Below are 17514 nucleotides of genomic sequence, written 5' to 3' on the forward strand. Positions count from 1 at the left end.
AAGGGAGCAATTTTACCAACTTTAACGGTTGATACACAACATTAAATTAATTGAAAGTAGTTTATAGCTGCTGATACAGAATGGGAACTTGAGTATTTTATTTACTGTTTGGAACTGTTAACTTGATACTGAAAAAGTCGTTTATTTAAGCCTGAGAGGATTTTTGTACTATTTTTGTAACTAATGTACAAAACAATAAAAGCAGGGGCGGGATTGTGCATCAATAATTGATTTATAATCGAATTGTAGCCTCTGAATCGTAATCGAATCTTGAGGTGCCCCAAGAATCCTACCTCTCCTAGTGTCATTTTATCATGTTTGTAAATTTGATTATATTGTTAACTTTGTGCTGAAGCTTGATTTGAAGAAAATAGTGACTAAAATAGCAATATTGGCTAAAGTAATTACAATTAGACTTTTCGAAAGTCTACTTCTAGTGGTATGACCTCTGACCAATTTTTGATGGGGGGGGGGAAAAAATCGATAGTTACCGTATTTTTCGGACTATAAGTCGCACCTGAGTATAAGTCGCACCAGCCATAAAATGCCCAACGAAGAGGAAAAAAACATATTTAAGTCGCACCAGCCATAAAATGCCCAACGAAGAGGAAAAAAACATATTTAAGTCGCACCGGAGTATAAGTTGCATTTTTGGGGGAAATTTACTTGATGAAGTCCAACACATAGAACAGATATGTCATCTTGAAAGGCAATTTAAAATAAAAATACAATAGAGAACTACATGCTGAATAAGTGCACACTATAATAATGTTACATGATGCATGAACAACGAAATGCGTATGTGGCCGGTATGTTAACGTAACATAGCTATTAAGAGTTATTCAGATAACTACTGTATAGCATAAAGAACATGCTAACAAGTTTACCAAACCATCAGTGTCACTCCAATGTGAAATGATATAATAATGTGTTAATGATTTCACACATAAGTCGCTCCAGAGTATAAGTCGCACCCCCAGCTAAACTATGGGGGGGAAAAAAACAAACAAACTGCGACTTATAGTACAAAAAATACGGTACTTAAAAGGCTTGGGTACCCCAGTTTTATCTCGAGGGATGTAAACTTGATTTTTACTACAGGATACTGTTTTTATACTTATGTCTGCAGGTTTTATCAATGCCTCCAGACACTGGTGGAATGCAGCCTGTCAGGCCCAACCTCCCCACTGGCTTTCGCAGAGGCCGTTTTGGGCGCCATTGGGCGCAGCGCCACCTCTGTGCAAAGCAAGGAACATCTGTTGAGGATGTGGAGTGCCGTGGTCGCTCCACTCACAGAAATAATCACACAGGTACAATAATGATGATTACCATTGAGGTCACTGGCGATCAGTGTTAACCTTGGGTGTGATCAAGAACCTTTGTGACACAGGATACTAAAAACCAAAACGCAGTGAATCTTAATTTTTGATTCCCTTCTATATGAGTGAATCATTTTTATCCAACTTATATATTAGGTTGTCAATTTTTAATACTTTTTCTGCTAATATTTCTTAGTCAATGACTGCCTGAGGTCTCAAAAATATCACCTGAAGCTATTTTGTCTTGTGATGCTCTGCCAATCCTCTGCTGCAACTGTAATTTATTTTTGAAGCATTTGACTGAATGTGAGCAGCTACCACTACTCTCAATACTTAAGCATTAATTCTGTTGCTTTTGTCAGCAGTCACATTTTCATTAAAGGGTATGACAACACCTGGGGAAATGCTAATATTCCATCACTTATCCATCAACGCATGCCTTTTGAATTCATATCATGCCACTTCGTGTAATTACACACATCGCAACACCAAGAAAATGATAGAAATTAGGTCGATTGTCAAGCTAAAAGGACCCGCCCCCGAGAACCCGGAAATCTAGCATATTGTGTGCGTGACGTCACTATAGGGAAACAACCGGCTCAGTGCTTAGTACTGAATGGCGGCGATGATGGCGGACAATTTTGTTTCTATTTGCAGCGACGAATCCGACGTAACGAACATTCTTCTAATGGTGACGAGGAGCGTTATGAACCTTTCTTTGGTGTTTTGGGTTATCAATTTGAGCCCAAACGAAAGCCAATGCAGCCTAATGAAAGGATCATTGAGGGGAGCAATCACACTGATGAAACTCTGGCGGCAACAGAATCACCGAATGGTTTGTTTTGCATTTCTTTTTGTGAAGCTGATACACCGTGACCGCAAAATAAAGTAATGTATAGAATAATTATCATTTAATATGCTATCATCGGTTTCGCTCTGGCAATTTACACAAATATGAATGGGATTAGAGGATTTGTTCTATATATTTTACGAGCGATAATTTATACATGTGTCCAGTCCTATATCCAATGCGTGATATGTTTTTTATTATAAAAGAGTACTCACTCTGGCCATTTCCCTCCTTTGCTTTGCCTGGGGTGGTGAGGTGGTCTCATCAGAGCCAGTCATCGTCCTCTTTCACCGGGCACAGCATCTGCTTTCAGCAGCAATTTCTTAGCAAAACCTGATTTCATTTGCCCATAGTTCGTATAGCTTTCAGGTGTAAAATGCGCACCATACAAAACCGTGCCGGAGGCTGGGTCTGCAAAATTAGCCCTCTTAGCACTGACGAACTTTACTCATTGTCTGCGTAGTCCAGCTCTTTTTCTCGCGTTCGGGAACTCATGGGTACTACATTGCGACAAATGGCTTTTTGTAAACCACATAGCATGACAGGTTTGAACCATTTTAGCGATTTTTTTGATAAAACACGAACACAACTCTCTCGTCGATAAACAACGATGGCACCTGCCTCGACCTTTTGTTTCCTTGTTATGACGTCTCCGCCCCATTCGGCTGTTTCCGGAACACTTTCGGAAATGTTTGTCATTTTCGATCTATTTTCGATAATTGCTCATTAATGTCATTGATTTTTTTGTTCATCAATACTTGTTATCTTGGCACATAACGGTTCTATTGGTCTCACACCCCCTTTGCGTTTTCATACTCTTTAAATACAAGATTTCCAGTCCTACTGGCATCCATTAATATCCACGCCATGAAACAATGGCGCAGCCAATTGTCCCATTACTTTTGACTCCCACAATGAACATGTGACTATGCAACACAGCGCAATAGTAGCATTGACTGTGCCAATGTTCCTGGGGCAGCTGGTGCAAGTCTTCGTTGGTGTTTGTGCTTTATTATAAACACTTGAGAGATGGAGCATGTGTATTGTTGGTAGATATTTGGAAACTTGACGCTTAGCAGTATCTGCCTTTATTTTATTAAAAATCCGACCGGCCGATATGGAAAGACTCGATTTAAAACTGGGTTATTTCGGCTCAGATGTAGCCGCGCCTGTCTCTCCTACCTGCTATCTCCAGAACTAGCAGCACCAGGAGCCACGTGGGGTTTCGTATCTTGCTCAAGGATACTTAGACAAGGTCATCAGGGTTTTTTTTTTTTTTTTTCTTCCTATGGAAAAATTTCAGAGCGCTATTTAGTTAACCTTTTATTCAACTTGATAAGAGATGTTTCTGAGTCTAGGAAATTCAGGCACTTCTGGAGCTATTCTTTGTGTGATTCAATAAATATGCTTTAGGCATTTCAATGAAGTTCAGTGTTAGCATTATGCAATTTTTTTACACATTTAGTACAAATGAACATTGGCTCCAAAAATCTGTTATCGGCCCCTCTAACTACTAATAATCGGTATCATTCCTGAAAAACCCATATCGGTCGATCTAATTGTTGGCTGCTAAAACATGAATGTTTCACATCCCGTCACAGTCGAATGAAGTGAACCAAGGGGATGCCTTGGAGCACAACTTCAACGCCATGCACTCGGCCTTGATGTTCCCTGTCACTCACCTACTAGGTGGCTCACCTCAGCAGCAGGTTTGTGTGCACAAACAATTCATCACAAAGCCTGCTGTGAGGGTGTTACAAAGTTAAGACTCGCTCCTCCACAGGGGGCTCAGAAGTCTATGCTGTCTACTTGGTCCAAACTGTATAAGGTGTTTGCACGCTGCTCAGCTTTGGTGGTCACCGCAGAGGAGAACGTCTGCTGCGAGGAACTGTGTCTCAAAATGGTCACCGCGGTGGATCGTGATGCCCTCAAGGTAAGAAAAAATGCACAATTTTGTGTTAAAGTATTAAAAAGGCATTGAATTTAATCTTTTGGGTTTTAAATTACTTTAATTTTTAATTGTGCTTCATGTGAAATTGTCAGACATTTCCAAGAAGCAAAGAAAAACTTATTTGCACCCATGCTTTCCCTAAGTGAACTTTTTTGTTGTATTTAGATCCTCATTTATTATTTTTTATATTGTTTGAGGCTAAGATCAGGTATTTTATTTTTAAATCATTTATTGCTCTTGTGAAATAAACGTGCAGTTCTACATAGTTTGAAGAAACACTCAGGAATTTTATTTTTTTAAATTCTCATTTAATGCTCTTTTGAAAGTGTAATCTCAGTAAGCCAAACTAAATATTATTGCAAGCATAAACACTTGTTTGTTTTACATACCTTAAAATTTATTGTGCTATTCATTAAATGTTCGTAATCCGATTTTTTGAACTAATTGACAGATTAATCAATAGAGGTGTGCAAAATTTCCGATTTTTAGATTATTCGCGATTCGGCCGTGGAAGATTCGAGAACGATTCACAAACATCCAAATTCCGATTATTAAAATATGCGAAGTAAAGCGGAAGTACACAACACTCAGCGCGCCGCGCGGTCTTAGAGACGGAACGGAGCGAGAGTTGCTAAACATCATGCTTCCCATTACCCGGCCCCTCGGGTAATGCCAATGCTCAACTCACTGCTCTAGCTCAACTCATGCAACGAGATAAAAATACACAACAACATACCTGACTGCTGCCGAAAAGTTGCTACAAAGTACATCCATATAATGTTACGGTGGATATCATTTATATAGGACTAGATGCAATATAGATTTGTTAGTGTTAGCAGCACATCTACAAAAAGCTAGATGCGGGCGTTATAAACGGCCGCCATCTTAAAGCAGTACACTTCCCTGCAAGGCTGTTGTAGCGAACCTTCCAAGCAAACCTCATTAACTTTTTATCTAAAATACTCCTAAATCGGTAAAATATTGACTTGAATCTATCTTTAAAATAGTTTTAAAACTTTCACATGTCGAAAGTAGACAAAAGGGAAATGATGGAATAACGGGAGCAATTTTAACAAATTTAACGGTTGATTCACAACATTAAATTAATTGAATGTCGTTTAAAGCTGCTGATACAGAATGGGGACTGGAGTTTTTTATTTAATGTTATTTTTGTATATTTGTTTACTGCTATATGTTAACTTGATACTGAAATAGTAGTGTGGTTTAGCCTGAGAGTATTTTTGAACAATTTTGGAACTAATGTACAAAACATTAAAAAAAAAAAAAAAAAGAGGGGGGTGCATCAATAATCGTTTTATAATCGAATCGGAGCCTCTGAATCGTAATCGAATCGTTAGGTGCCCAAAGACTCCCAGCTCTATTAATCAATTACTTAAATAATCGATAGGTCCAGGCCTATTGTGGAGTTGCAACTCATTACTAAACTTAAATGTGACATTTACTTATGTTGCTTTAAAGTGAAGATGTATAATTTTATTGAGTGCTCAAATGTGGCCACCACCGGAAGCACAAATATTATCAACTTGGCATGCGAATTCTTCCCAAACACACCACAACTCTTCACAGCCCACTGTGTTGATTGTAGTTGGTATTTGATCCTTCATGTCACTGATATTTGCTGAAATTGATGGAATATTTAAGACAAAGTTAATGTTTCATGACTTCCAGAAAATAAAGCAAATAAGTCTGATAAGAAATAGGTGCTTACCTTTTAACAACAATTGTTTGTTGATTCAGGTTCCCTCCACATTGTCAGCTATTACCTGCATCCTTCAAGTCATGGTGGAATGCGTGGACTTCTCTCCCTATATGCCACAGTTCCAGCAGAAACTAAAGTGTTAGTTCATTTACAGTTTATTGTTTGGGCAACTATGGAGAATGCATTTGCCGGATTATTACAAACTGGATTCTGTACAACCAATCCCAAATTCTTCCTCCTGCAGCTCCTCACACACCAGTAAACTGGAGCAGGAAGAGAAGCAAGGCCCTCGGGAATTTGTCCACCTTTCAGTCCCTACTGATCCAGTGTCTGGATGTTTACCTGGCAGAGGAGGACGTTCCCTCAGAGACCACAGGCGTGGCACTGTTCTCAGTCTTGTCTACACTCTTCACTAACCTGTTGCTTGCGAACGCTATAAAGGAGGCTCTGACCTCCCTCATTTCACCTCTTGTTGGCCTTTACAAGCAAGCAGCTTGCGAGCCGCCCAGATTTACAACAGCAATTCTTACTAAGGTGAGTTCTCTTTATTTTACTTGAACGTTGAATTGGTAGAATCAGCAATTTGCCCCCCTGCAGATGGAGAAGCTTCTGGGTGAAGTCTTCGGCTCCTTTCAGAGCTGCACCACGTTGGCCAGTGACAATGACCTACTGGCTCTGCTTTCGCCATTGCTGTGTGTTTTGTTCCCACACAAGAACAAGCAGCACCGCACTGCTGTCACACAGTTCTGGAATTCCACCTTCGCTAAAGCAGTCGGTCTTATCTACCCCGATGAACTCCGGTAAAATCCCTAACTCTGTTACTCTAGAAACCATTGGCTGTGCCTTGAGTTATATTGGAGTTATCGTAACTGTGATTCTTTTTAATGTGGCTATTTTACAGACCAGTCCTGAGCCAGGTGAAGCAAAAGATTCCCATCATTCTTCCTGGGTTTGAAACAGTCAGTAGTGCTGATGAGCTCAGTGGGCAGTATTCTGTGAGTGGTCCTGAATTTTCGGCCCTCCGTTTTACTCTTTTTCTCAAAGTATTTTTCGTACACGTGTATCCTCAGAGTGAGGGATCCCAGTTGGAAACCAAACTCAGTGGCATACCAATTGCCTCTACTGGGAAGAGGGACTCTCACCCAACTGAGCAGAATGAACGGAGCTACTCAGGGACCCCCAAACTGGTCTCTGTAAGTTTTTAATTTAACCTGAAGTTGCATCAAAGCTTTATTTCTTCTTATTATCACTTAATTCCTGTTGGCAGACAAAACTGGACTTTGGCTCACCCAACGTCCCACGCCAGAAAGTACTGGATGAGGAAGCATCTGTTGACTTTGTTTTCATTCCACCTGAAACAAAAGAAAGAGTTTTAACAGAACACCAGAAGGAAGTTAAAAGGACTAAAAGGTGCGTTTGTGTCAATTCTATTTATAGTGTTTGTATAGTCCTAGGTATTTGATAAAATACATCATTTGTGACATAGGGTTGACATACCTGCTATGTACAACAATCTGGATGCGTCTTTGGATTCTACAGTTTTCACACAGTACACACAAAGCCAAGAAGAGCCTCTGTAAGTACTAAATTCTGTTTGAGTTGAAATAGCCAAAAACAAAACTTAATTACAAAAAAATTCATAGGAGCAAATTACCACCTGAAGAAGCCGACAAAGTTACTGGAGAGGCTCCAACAGAGGTAAAGAAATAATCAACCAATGAATTTGTCCCTTTTTTTCCTAGAATTAAACTTTCTTTGCTTAATCATAGACTTCAACTATCAGTTGATGGGACACGGGGCTCGGGCACGATCCGAAAATTCAAATATATTCAAAACCAAAGCCGCTAGCGACCTAAAACCAAAACAGGCACCTTACACATATGAGTGTCCATGTGCAGCGACATAAAAAAAAAAAATTCAAAGACGTTCCCTGATAAAATCCAGATATTTTTTTTTTTTATTACAGGTATAACAAAATTTTAAATGGCTTTAAAATTCTCAAATTTCAGGCTAGATGAACAAAAATCACCAAATGCAGAGATAATTACCTATATTTTCAGGATCAATAGCAATATTTAACATAAATGTTTTTGCCCAAAATAGCGACTTATTTTTTTTTATTTAGTGTAAGTTTTCAACAGCTAATATATCACTCAATTTTCACATCCGAAACTTAATACTTGCAGAAAGCATGCAGAATCAATTTAAGTGTTTGCTCTTGTTGAGTAAAATTAACAACTTATTTAGGTTGAATTCCGCTATTGTGTGGATACAAAATCCAACATAGCAGCAGTCACAAAATAAAGAGCTTTCTAAGTTGAAAATTCTTGTAAATAAATGCTTAAATCGTGGAATTTATATAGATTTGAACATAAAACAGTCTAGATTATTGTTTAAAAGCAAAAAAAAAAAAAAAAAAAAAAAAACAGGCTATTATCGTTCATTTTACTTAAATATTTCAAGCAAAAGTTAGAGTATTGTGTAATTTAACATGGCGGCCGTCACGAAACAAAGAGCTTTTTAAGTTGAAAATTCTTGGAAATGCTTAAAGCACGGAATGTCTATAGATTTGAACGTAAAACAGTCTAAATTCTTGGTTAAAAGCGAAAAACGGGCAGTTATCATTTTACGTAATTATTTCAAGCCAAAGTTGCACTAATTTTATCCATTTTTATTTATTTATTTTTTCACGTTTCAAAGTGCATGGTGCTATTTAATATAATAATTACCTTTAATCCTCGACCAAATCACTCTTGAGACACTCCTGCCTGCTTGTATGCAGTAAAAGCTTTGTCCTATTTCCACCTAAATCCGGCTTTACAACGCAGCGTGTCTTTGAGTTTATCACAGTGAAAGCCACTCAATGTTCTGAATCCCCCCCCTACGGGACAGGCGTGGCGCAGTGTCTGTGGAAGCTGTCTTGTCAACTGATGGTGGAGTCTGGCTTTATGCTGATTTGCCTATAAAGAACCTTTAAACAATCTTATCCTGTCCGCTGCATTTTGTTTCCAGATTCCTCAGGATACTTTGTCAAATGAAGTGGCTGACATATGCACACAGAAGACTCCAGACCTTCCAAGCCCTAAAGTCCTGGAAAATGAATCAAGGAAGGAGGAACAGGAAATGATACCAGAATCAACTGATATTTCTGTGGAGGAAGAGGCCAGAACCAATGGCAGGGGAGAAAATATGGATACGCAAAATGAAAACGTCAGTCCGAACATATCAAACTCTTCAGATTTAATCTCTGGAACACCTCAGAAGTCCAGTGGTGGCAGCCGCCGTCAATCCTTTATCACGCTGGAGAAATATACTGAGGGAAAACCTGTAAGCCCCAGTAATGTGTTCACAGGTCCCGTTGTTAAGACCTCCAGTAGGCAAGACTCCACTCCTCCCTCTCCAGAGGCTTCTCAAAAACCCACTGATGAAAATGTTCAGCTCTCATCTCAGGCACTGTCAAAGTGTTCAGTAAGTGATCTCCAAGAGTCACCGCAAAGGCCCAAAATGGACCGTGAGAGAAACGCTCAACCTGTTAAGCTGACTGAAAGGCTTACGAGAACTGAAACGGAAGATAATGATGTCATTCCAGACACTCAGACTGAAGATGTATTCATGGAGAATACCCCAACAACTTCAACGACAGAGGAGGTAAGAAGCTCAGATTTAGACAGAGATTCTCCAGCTTGGCAGAAACGGTGCAAAAAAGCAAAACTAGCCCCAGAAGAACGTCCAGTGGATTCAAGCACACCACTGAATAGACCAAATACCAGGAGCAAGGTGGCAAGTGAAGAAGACATGCGTAGAATACGGCTTAGGTCGCACGGTGACCGTAGTCATTCAAGTCAAGATAAGTCACCTGTTCAATCACATAGAAAGGTCAGGCTTTTCAATAGTTCAAAGGATTTTCTCAGTGAACCTGAAAACAAAAGGAAAAACACAAAATCTCAAGAGTCCAGTCAAACGGACATGTCTGAATCTGAAAGTCAGCCAAAGAAAAAGGGCGGCCGACCTCGTAAAGTCTTGTCAGAAACTGATGATCATACGAAGCCTAAGAAAACACTCAGTTCAACAGACTTTAAATCCGGCAGCCAGTCTGATTCTGAAAGCCAGTCACAGCAACTGCAATCAGTCACTGGTTCTAATTTAGACAGCCAGCCACGGCGAAAACCAGGTCGACCTCAGAGATCCCAATTGATGTCTAAAAGGTCCTCTCAAGCGGGCATATGTCATGACGCTCAAGTTGATTCTAAAGGCAACTCACAGAACGATTGCAGCCAGGTTTCCAATAAGTTACAGGACCCCAATGCTGGGGATCTTAAGAAACCTGAGTCAATGTCGGAGAAAATCTGCAGTCAAACTGATATCATTCCATTAGACACTCAAGCTGACTTAGAAAGCCACTCACAGGAAAACCATGAGCGATCTTCTAAATCAATAGAGTCCAAAAACGAGCATGCTCAGAGCCCTGAGAAAATTTTCAAACAAACGGACACTCAAGCTGACTGTAAGTCACCAGGACGAGATGACCTGTCCGCCAAATCCTTATTAGAACCTAAGGAAGAGGATCTTATGAATCCAGCAATAATATCTGGGAAGGCATCTGGACAAATTCTCTTGAAGCCAGATGTTCTGTTTGATAGTGACAGTCAGACACACAGGAGTAGTAGCGGGATTTCCAAATCCTTATCAGAATCTGAGGAGGGTCTTGAGCCAGAATCTATGTCCAGTCAAACAGACTCTCAATCGGACACCAAAACTGATACCGAAAGCCATACACAACGGAAGCGTGGGAGACATTCAAAATTATTGAGTGAGGTCTTGGAGGTAAATAATTCCCAGGCACAAGGTTGTGAAATGGCCTTAAGCTCTTCTGAAACTGATAGGCAGTCACAAGAAATTGAACTTGTAGAAAAGGCGAAAGACTCCCAGATAATTGCTCCTTTAACTGGTGACCTTATCCAAGAAAGAATCAGTATGCCAGACTTCATAATTGGCGATCAGGTTGAGGTAGACAAAGATGAGCCAGAAGCTGAACTCACACCCACATCTGCTGATAGTCCCTATCTGGAACCTGGTAAACGAAATAAGGCATTTTCAGAGACCGCGCAGGAGAGTGAACCAAAAGCTTTGTTCAGAAACCAGAGTATGTCTCATTCTCAAGAGAACAGTCAAGCAGATGATAGAGGTCGAACAAGAAGGAGCAAAGTAAACAAACATCAGTCAAACAATAGTTCTACGTCCACTCCAGAAAGTTCCCAGTCTTTGGATGTTACAGGATCTACAGAGTCATCTCAAGGCAGGAGATCAAAACGAAGATCTTCCAAAGCGTTGACAGCCAGTACGGAATCATTAGAATCAGAAATCGTAGAAACCAGAGAAAAACATTCCCTGCCTACAAAGAGATTAAAAGCCCAAGGGATGTCACCAAGTCCTCTCACTGAAAGGTTTTCCAACATAGACTGTACTGCTGCAAAGAACAATTCTGAGGGTCCAGAAATACTGGAATCTGCTGAAGTACAAAAGCATCCCACAGATTTAACAGTCCCTGAAGCACCAGAGCCTTTTCAAAAAACACAGGAGCCTGAAACTCCTAAAAAACAAATCTCTCTCAGCTCGTCACCTAGCAAGAAACAAAGTGAGCAACAAATCTCTCAAACCAAAGCAAATTCTGCTTCTGCTTCACAAGAGCGTGACAGCAGGGAATTGGATTCATCTGAAAAGTCGGAATCAGAAGTGCCCTTGACTAATCAGACTCAGAAGGACCAGTCTTCTGAGGCATTTGCTTCCAACACACAGACTCCTCCTAAGGAGGCAAAAGAGAATCTGCAGGACCCAGAGTCTACACTGCAGAAGCCCACACCTGTGGTAGTTGGTCCTAAAACTGAGTGTACTACTGTCTGCAAAGATGACACGGTTGTCCCAGTGGAGGATACACAGTGTTCTGCTCTTGCACAAAAACAAGAAGAGTGTTCAAGTGTAGGAGATGAGCTTTCAAAGGCTCCAGAAACTTCAATCACCAATATTCCGGAGAAATCACACCAGGTTTTAGAAGAACTAATACCTCTTCATGACGGAGTAGAAGATGAGAACATATCAATCAGGGAGTTCAAGGATGGAGAGAGAACTCCGATGTTAAATGTGCAAAACAATTCTGAAGCTTCTCAAAGTGATGTTTGCATTAATGAGACGACAAAGAGTGATATCTCCCAGGATTCACCAGCCAAGTTTAATGACATGGAGGCTGCGTTGATGTCAGACATGGTTCAAAGCCCATGTAGTAACATGACCAAAGTCACCTGGTCGCCTTCAGCTTCTCCCTCAACTAGCATCCTCAAAAAAGCCCAGAAGAGACCTCTGGAAGAGGAGACACCCTCACCTGTTGTCAAGGTGAGTGTTTATAAACTGAAATGTATTTATTTTCCTGTAAATCCAACTTTGCGGTCTAACTTTGCAGTCCAGACGAGTGTCTTTTGCCAATCCCATTCAACACCAGGAGACGGCTGATGACATTGATCGCCGAAGTCCTGCTCTCAGAACCAGCTCCCCAAGAAGAGCCAAAGTCAGCAACCTCCCCAAGCCCAAAGTATGCATGTTGCCAAATGGTTACAAATTACTAACCTTCTCAAAGGTGTTCTTTTCTTCACACCATTTAATACAATGGCTTTCTTCCCAACCCTGTTTCAAGTTTGTCACTACGCCAACAAAGGGTGTGCTGACCATCAGTCCCAGAAATCTTCACAGTCCAAATTTCAGGAGTTCCAAAAAATGCCTGGTATGTACGCCAATTACAAATGATTAGGGGTGTAACGGTACACAAAAATCTCGGTTCGGTACGTACCTCGGTTTTGAGGTCATGGTTCGGTTCATTTTCGGTACAGTAAGAAAACAAAATGCAAAATATAAATGTGCTAGTTGTTTATTACACACCTTTGTGCTTTCAACAATAGGAACATTAGCCTATACAAAGCTAGAATTCTTCTCAAAAAGTAGCAGGTATTTAAAGATAATCCAACAACAATTTGCTTTTCAGGCCCCGCGTATTGGTCAGCTTTCTTTCTAAAAGAAAGACGAAAAAAGAAGTCCTGTACTAAAGAGAAAAGCAATCCCGATGACAGATTTTAACATGTACAGGGTGACCCAAAAAAAAGTTTGCACTGCCATAATACAACTTAAATGCCATGTTTATTCAGCTTAGAATTAGAATTTAATCACAAATTATACAATTTTGTAAAGAACATGTACAGTACACTCTATTTTTCAATGTGTCCTCCCTTAAGTGTCACAACAGCCTCCAGGCGCCTGCGGAACGCTTGACAGGTCTTCTTTATGTAGGATGCTGTCATCTTTTCCCAAGATCTAACAATGGACCTCTCCAAGGCTGCCACAGAAGTTTGTGGCTTCTGACAGGCACTGTCCTCCACAGTTGCCCGTATGCTATAATCCAGGGGATTGAGATCTGGACTCTGGGGTGGCCACGTATCACCTTGTCAATCAACCTTTTGGTCGGCACAGATCGGGTTTTCGTGAGGCTGTTCCAGTATCTTTCAGCTTCTTTTTAACTTTGTAGACTGCACATTTGGATATTCTCAGATTTGCTGCAATCTCAGTAGGTGTCAGAGCAGCAATTCAGGTACAGCTAAAGTTTTCTTCATTTTCAGCAGAAGCACAGGAATTGTAGAGACGAGAGATTACAAGCTGCATTGAGTGACCTTAATGAATCACTTAAGCATGACAACCTATTTAGATATGTTTCAATGACTTTTAAACAAGCAGTCAACTGAGTGTAACCTTTTTTTGGGTCACCCTGTATTTTACAAATGAAATGCCTCAATGAATCATTTTTTTCCCCTTATGAACAGTTTTCAAAAGCTTTATTGGTGGATTTTCCCCAAGTTAAAGCACCACACAGAAATTAATAAATTTAATTGTGTAAGCAGGACCTGTGTATTATTTTTTAGCTCTAGCTTTATATGTTTTAGCTCATTTCAAGTTATTTTATTTAAATGGGCTATTATTTATTTTATGATGTGTTTATATTTTACAAATGTGATGTAGTATTCATTTATATTGTATATTTTATGTTGTATAACTTTACTTCCTATGTGAATATTAGTTCCTACTTGTTTTGTTGTGGTAGGAGTGTTTTGTATTGAACACGGGGCCGTGTTGGTTATTATTATAGCAGAGAAGACAGCAATAAATCAACAAAGACAAGTCAACTGTGCCCCGATCTACCACTCAAGAGATCTTATGGACTCAAAAAGTGGGTTACGATTGCATATTAGTATGAAAATCGACTGGATCCACCGTATTTTTACACGAGTGACTTCCGGTCTGTCCGATCCTAGCTACCGGTAGTAGTATTGACGCAGGAGGGTCGCGTCTCGCGTCAAATAATAAACTCTGTTCTTTTCGCGTGCGTCGTGTTGAGCTGCTTCTGGGACGCGTCAAACACGCGGCCGCACTGCGACTGGTGTGTATTGGCTGATTGACTTTAACGGCCGCGTTTCACTGCGTTCTCGCGGCGGCCACGTTGTCGCGCCGTTGACGTTTCTGGGTTATATACTGTCCTACCATGTTGGTCCTCATTATAGTAGCGAAGAAGGAGTAAATATAATCTACACAAAGAAACTGTAACCTGATCGACTCACAGCCTCGAAAAGTAAGGGTTACATTACGTCACAAACTCGTTCGGTACGCCTCCGTTCCGAACCGAGCACCACGTACCGAAACGGTTCAATTCAAACACATGTACCGTTACACCCTTACAAATGATCCATCTTGGTCATCTGTACACTTGAACATTTTGAATCTTTTTCGTCAGATGACAGAAATGAGTCAGGAGCCTCACCCCGTTTCGAAAGACTGCATCTACCCTGCCCTGGTCGGATGCAATGCACCCGTCGAAGACATCCTGCCTCAAATATCATCCAGGATTTTGTTAGTACAGTTGAGTGGGGGGAAAACTCAACAAGCGCTTTAAGTTTCTAATTTCTCATTGGAATGTGTAAACAAATTTGAGTTTTAGACAATGTTGCAAATATTGTAGCTATACTTGATATTACTTCACAGGGTGGAAAATTGCACCAAACCTGTAGCATCAAACATTTTTAGTTCCATGAGAGACTGATTTCCAATTTTTCGTCCCCCAGGTCCCGTGGGTTTGGCCAGCTCGTGCGAGCACGTAACATTAAAACCATTGGCAATCTCAGTGCTCTGACTCCTCAGGAAATTAAGACTCTCCCCATCTACCCGCCAAAAATCTCTAATGTCAAGAAAGCCCTCAAGACCTACGAGCAACAAGTATGTGGTGCCTTTATCACCTTGTTTTAACCGTTAGTAGGCACTTGTGTTGACACATGACCAATGCTTTTCCAGCGTAAAGGCAGAGGTGTAGATGAGCTGAAGAGTTTCGTGGAGATGGAGATGATGACTTCCGAGCTGGAAGAGTCGAGCGTAGCGCTAAACCAGGATGAAGACGAGAAGCCAGGTGGCACGTTAGGTGCGTTTGTCCATCCGTTTTAGGGTCGGAGGGTTTGTCATAGACTACCTAGACCAGACATGTCCAAAGTCCGGCCCGGGGCCAAATGCGGCACGTGGTCAAATTTAATCTGGCTCCCAGCCTCTGTCATAAAATCGACAACATCTGGCCCGCAAGCAGACTTAATAAATTGGTCAGCAGTACTGCAACCAGCATATGAAGTATCTTAGACACGAAATGCTGCTCCTCATTTACCCGCTAAAAGGCAGCAGCACTTTAACCCTTTATTGCGAAATGTATCACATTTAATACACCTAAAATTTCATGATTTTTAGACAGAATTTTGACATTTCTTTTTGGAAAAAAAAATGATGGATGCAAGTAACACATGCATCTGCAGGTTCCATGAGAAAAAAAACATGATTTAGCATGGGTTATAGATATTAGAGCGCTTATTACACATATTCATTTTGACTTTTCACAAATTTGGAAAAAAAAGTTTCATTAGGACCTTATTTTTCAAATTTTGGGATTCTATGATAATTGCTTCATGTCGCAGGTATTTAAGGGCTAAGCAACATTACTTCGTGTGACCCTCTACTTCCAATTTTCTAAAATGGCGGCAATCAACAAAAAAAAGTTGACTGTGACGGCCGACGCTTCGAGAATACGTGGAAATTGGACTATTTCTTCACTAAAATATGCAACAACTGTGTCTTGCCTCATTTGCAAAGAGAGAGTCGCCGTTTTTAAAGATTTCAATGTAAGGCGTTATTACCAAACAAGACACGCTGACATGTACGACAAGATTACAGGGAAGATACGCAGCGAGAAATTGAAGCAACTTGAAGCTAGTTTAATTTCACAGCAGTAGTATTTCGCAAGAGCCCGAGAGTCGAAAGAGAACGCCGCAAAGGCTAGTTGCGAGATTGTTGAAATTATTCATTAAATAATGATAAAGCAAATGTGACACACTGAATGGCTTGCTAAAGTTTGCTTAAATATATTGTTCTACGTAAAGAACGTCAGCCAAGGTCGGCCCCCCACATTTTTACCACGTCAAATCAGGCCCCCTTTGCAAAAAGTTTGGACACCCCTGACCTAGACCCTTGGAGAATGAGGGCTGAGTGATATGGCCTAAAACTGATAAAATGGTATAAATTTAATCCATTCACAGTATCTATTATGATAATTATTTGGGTTGTCCCAATCAGTTTTCCACCCGGGTTTGAGTCAGTCACTTGGTTTTGAGGATATGTCAATTAGGGTTGGGCATCGTTTGAATTTAAACAGTTTCGATTCCGGTTCTGAACGATCTCAATTCAGATTTTTTTAATTGGCAGGGTCAAAAAAATTGCTTGGTTTATATTTCCTAACTTCTGGATCATTTTTTAAATTTATACGAACTTTCAATTTGCTGTCAATTTCTTACAGGACTATTTTTAACTTGTATATAAATATCAGTCTTTGAACTTAAATATGAAGTTTCTCTCCACAGGAGTGCACTTTCACAAAGATGCTTACATTTCAAAAGTACACAGTGAAAACATTTACACATATCATTTTGCATATGTTTTAGAGTGTCGTATGCCGCAGGCACTTTTACATGTTATTGAGCTCCCACTAATGAGCTAACCTGGTGCAGAATATCAAACAAACAAAATAACAACTTGTAAAACCCAGTCCAGATTAGCAGAGGGTACAGTATAGGGCTGTCCCAAACGACTAATTTTCTCCCGATTAGTCAGCCGACTATTTTTACGATTAGTCGACTAATCAAATAATTAATTTTTTATTTATTTTTTTAACTAATTTAGCAATGAAATTTTTGTTGACGCTTATCAATTTAAAAAAAAACATATTGGAACACTCAAATCATTTATTAAAGTACAAATAAACACGTAAATAACAATAATAAATCACAAATAAACAATGAGTTCAAATGCTGATAGAATTAACTAATGTAGCATCCCAATTGAAAAGATGGTCTCTTAAACTGATGGTTTACAACTTTTATTCCATCCTTGATGTAAACACACCGTAAGAGCTACGGCGCACAGAAATAAAGCAACACAATTAGAAATTAACAAAAACTTTTCACCTTTTTCCTTTTAAACCTTATTTATATATCAATGAATTGCCTATATGAATTGCCTTTACCTTATTACCTTATCATTGACAATCTCTCCCTTG

The 17514-nt window shown here is 40.0% G+C and overlaps 1 protein-coding gene across 5 annotated transcripts in view; it reads left to right on the top strand.

Moving 5' to 3' along the window:
• The window catches only part of rif1 (replication timing regulatory factor 1), a 40192-nt gene that overhangs the window by 20504 nt on the left and 2174 nt on the right, over positions 1-17514 (top strand). For 3 of the 5 annotated variants that reach the window (XM_057852070.1, XM_057852071.1, XM_057852072.1), the window contains exons 18-34: positions 1130-1310; positions 3771-3878; positions 3953-4102; positions 5879-5978; positions 6085-6374; positions 6438-6640; positions 6742-6835; positions 6911-7033; positions 7108-7250; positions 7327-7416; positions 7484-7538; positions 8853-12227; positions 12295-12423; positions 12526-12612; positions 14665-14789; positions 14993-15143; positions 15219-15342. In XM_057852070.1, the coding sequence (XP_057708053.1) occupies positions 1130-1310; positions 3771-3878; positions 3953-4102; positions 5879-5978; positions 6085-6374; positions 6438-6640; positions 6742-6835; positions 6911-7033; positions 7108-7250; positions 7327-7416; positions 7484-7538; positions 8853-12227; positions 12295-12423; positions 12526-12612; positions 14665-14789; positions 14993-15143; positions 15219-15342 (5528 nt within the window). The remainder of the gene's footprint in view (positions 1-1129; positions 1311-3770; positions 3879-3952; positions 4103-5878; positions 5979-6084; positions 6375-6437; positions 6641-6741; positions 6836-6910; positions 7034-7107; positions 7251-7326; positions 7417-7483; positions 7539-8852; positions 12228-12294; positions 12424-12525; positions 12613-14664; positions 14790-14992; positions 15144-15218; positions 15343-17514) is intronic. The other 2 variants (XM_057852073.1, XM_057852074.1) reach the window with 1 other exon arrangement.

Source organism: Corythoichthys intestinalis, chromosome 12 (assembly GCF_030265065.1).
Source record: "Corythoichthys intestinalis isolate RoL2023-P3 chromosome 12, ASM3026506v1, whole genome shotgun sequence".
NCBI lineage: Eukaryota > Metazoa > Chordata > Actinopteri > Syngnathiformes > Syngnathidae > Corythoichthys > Corythoichthys intestinalis.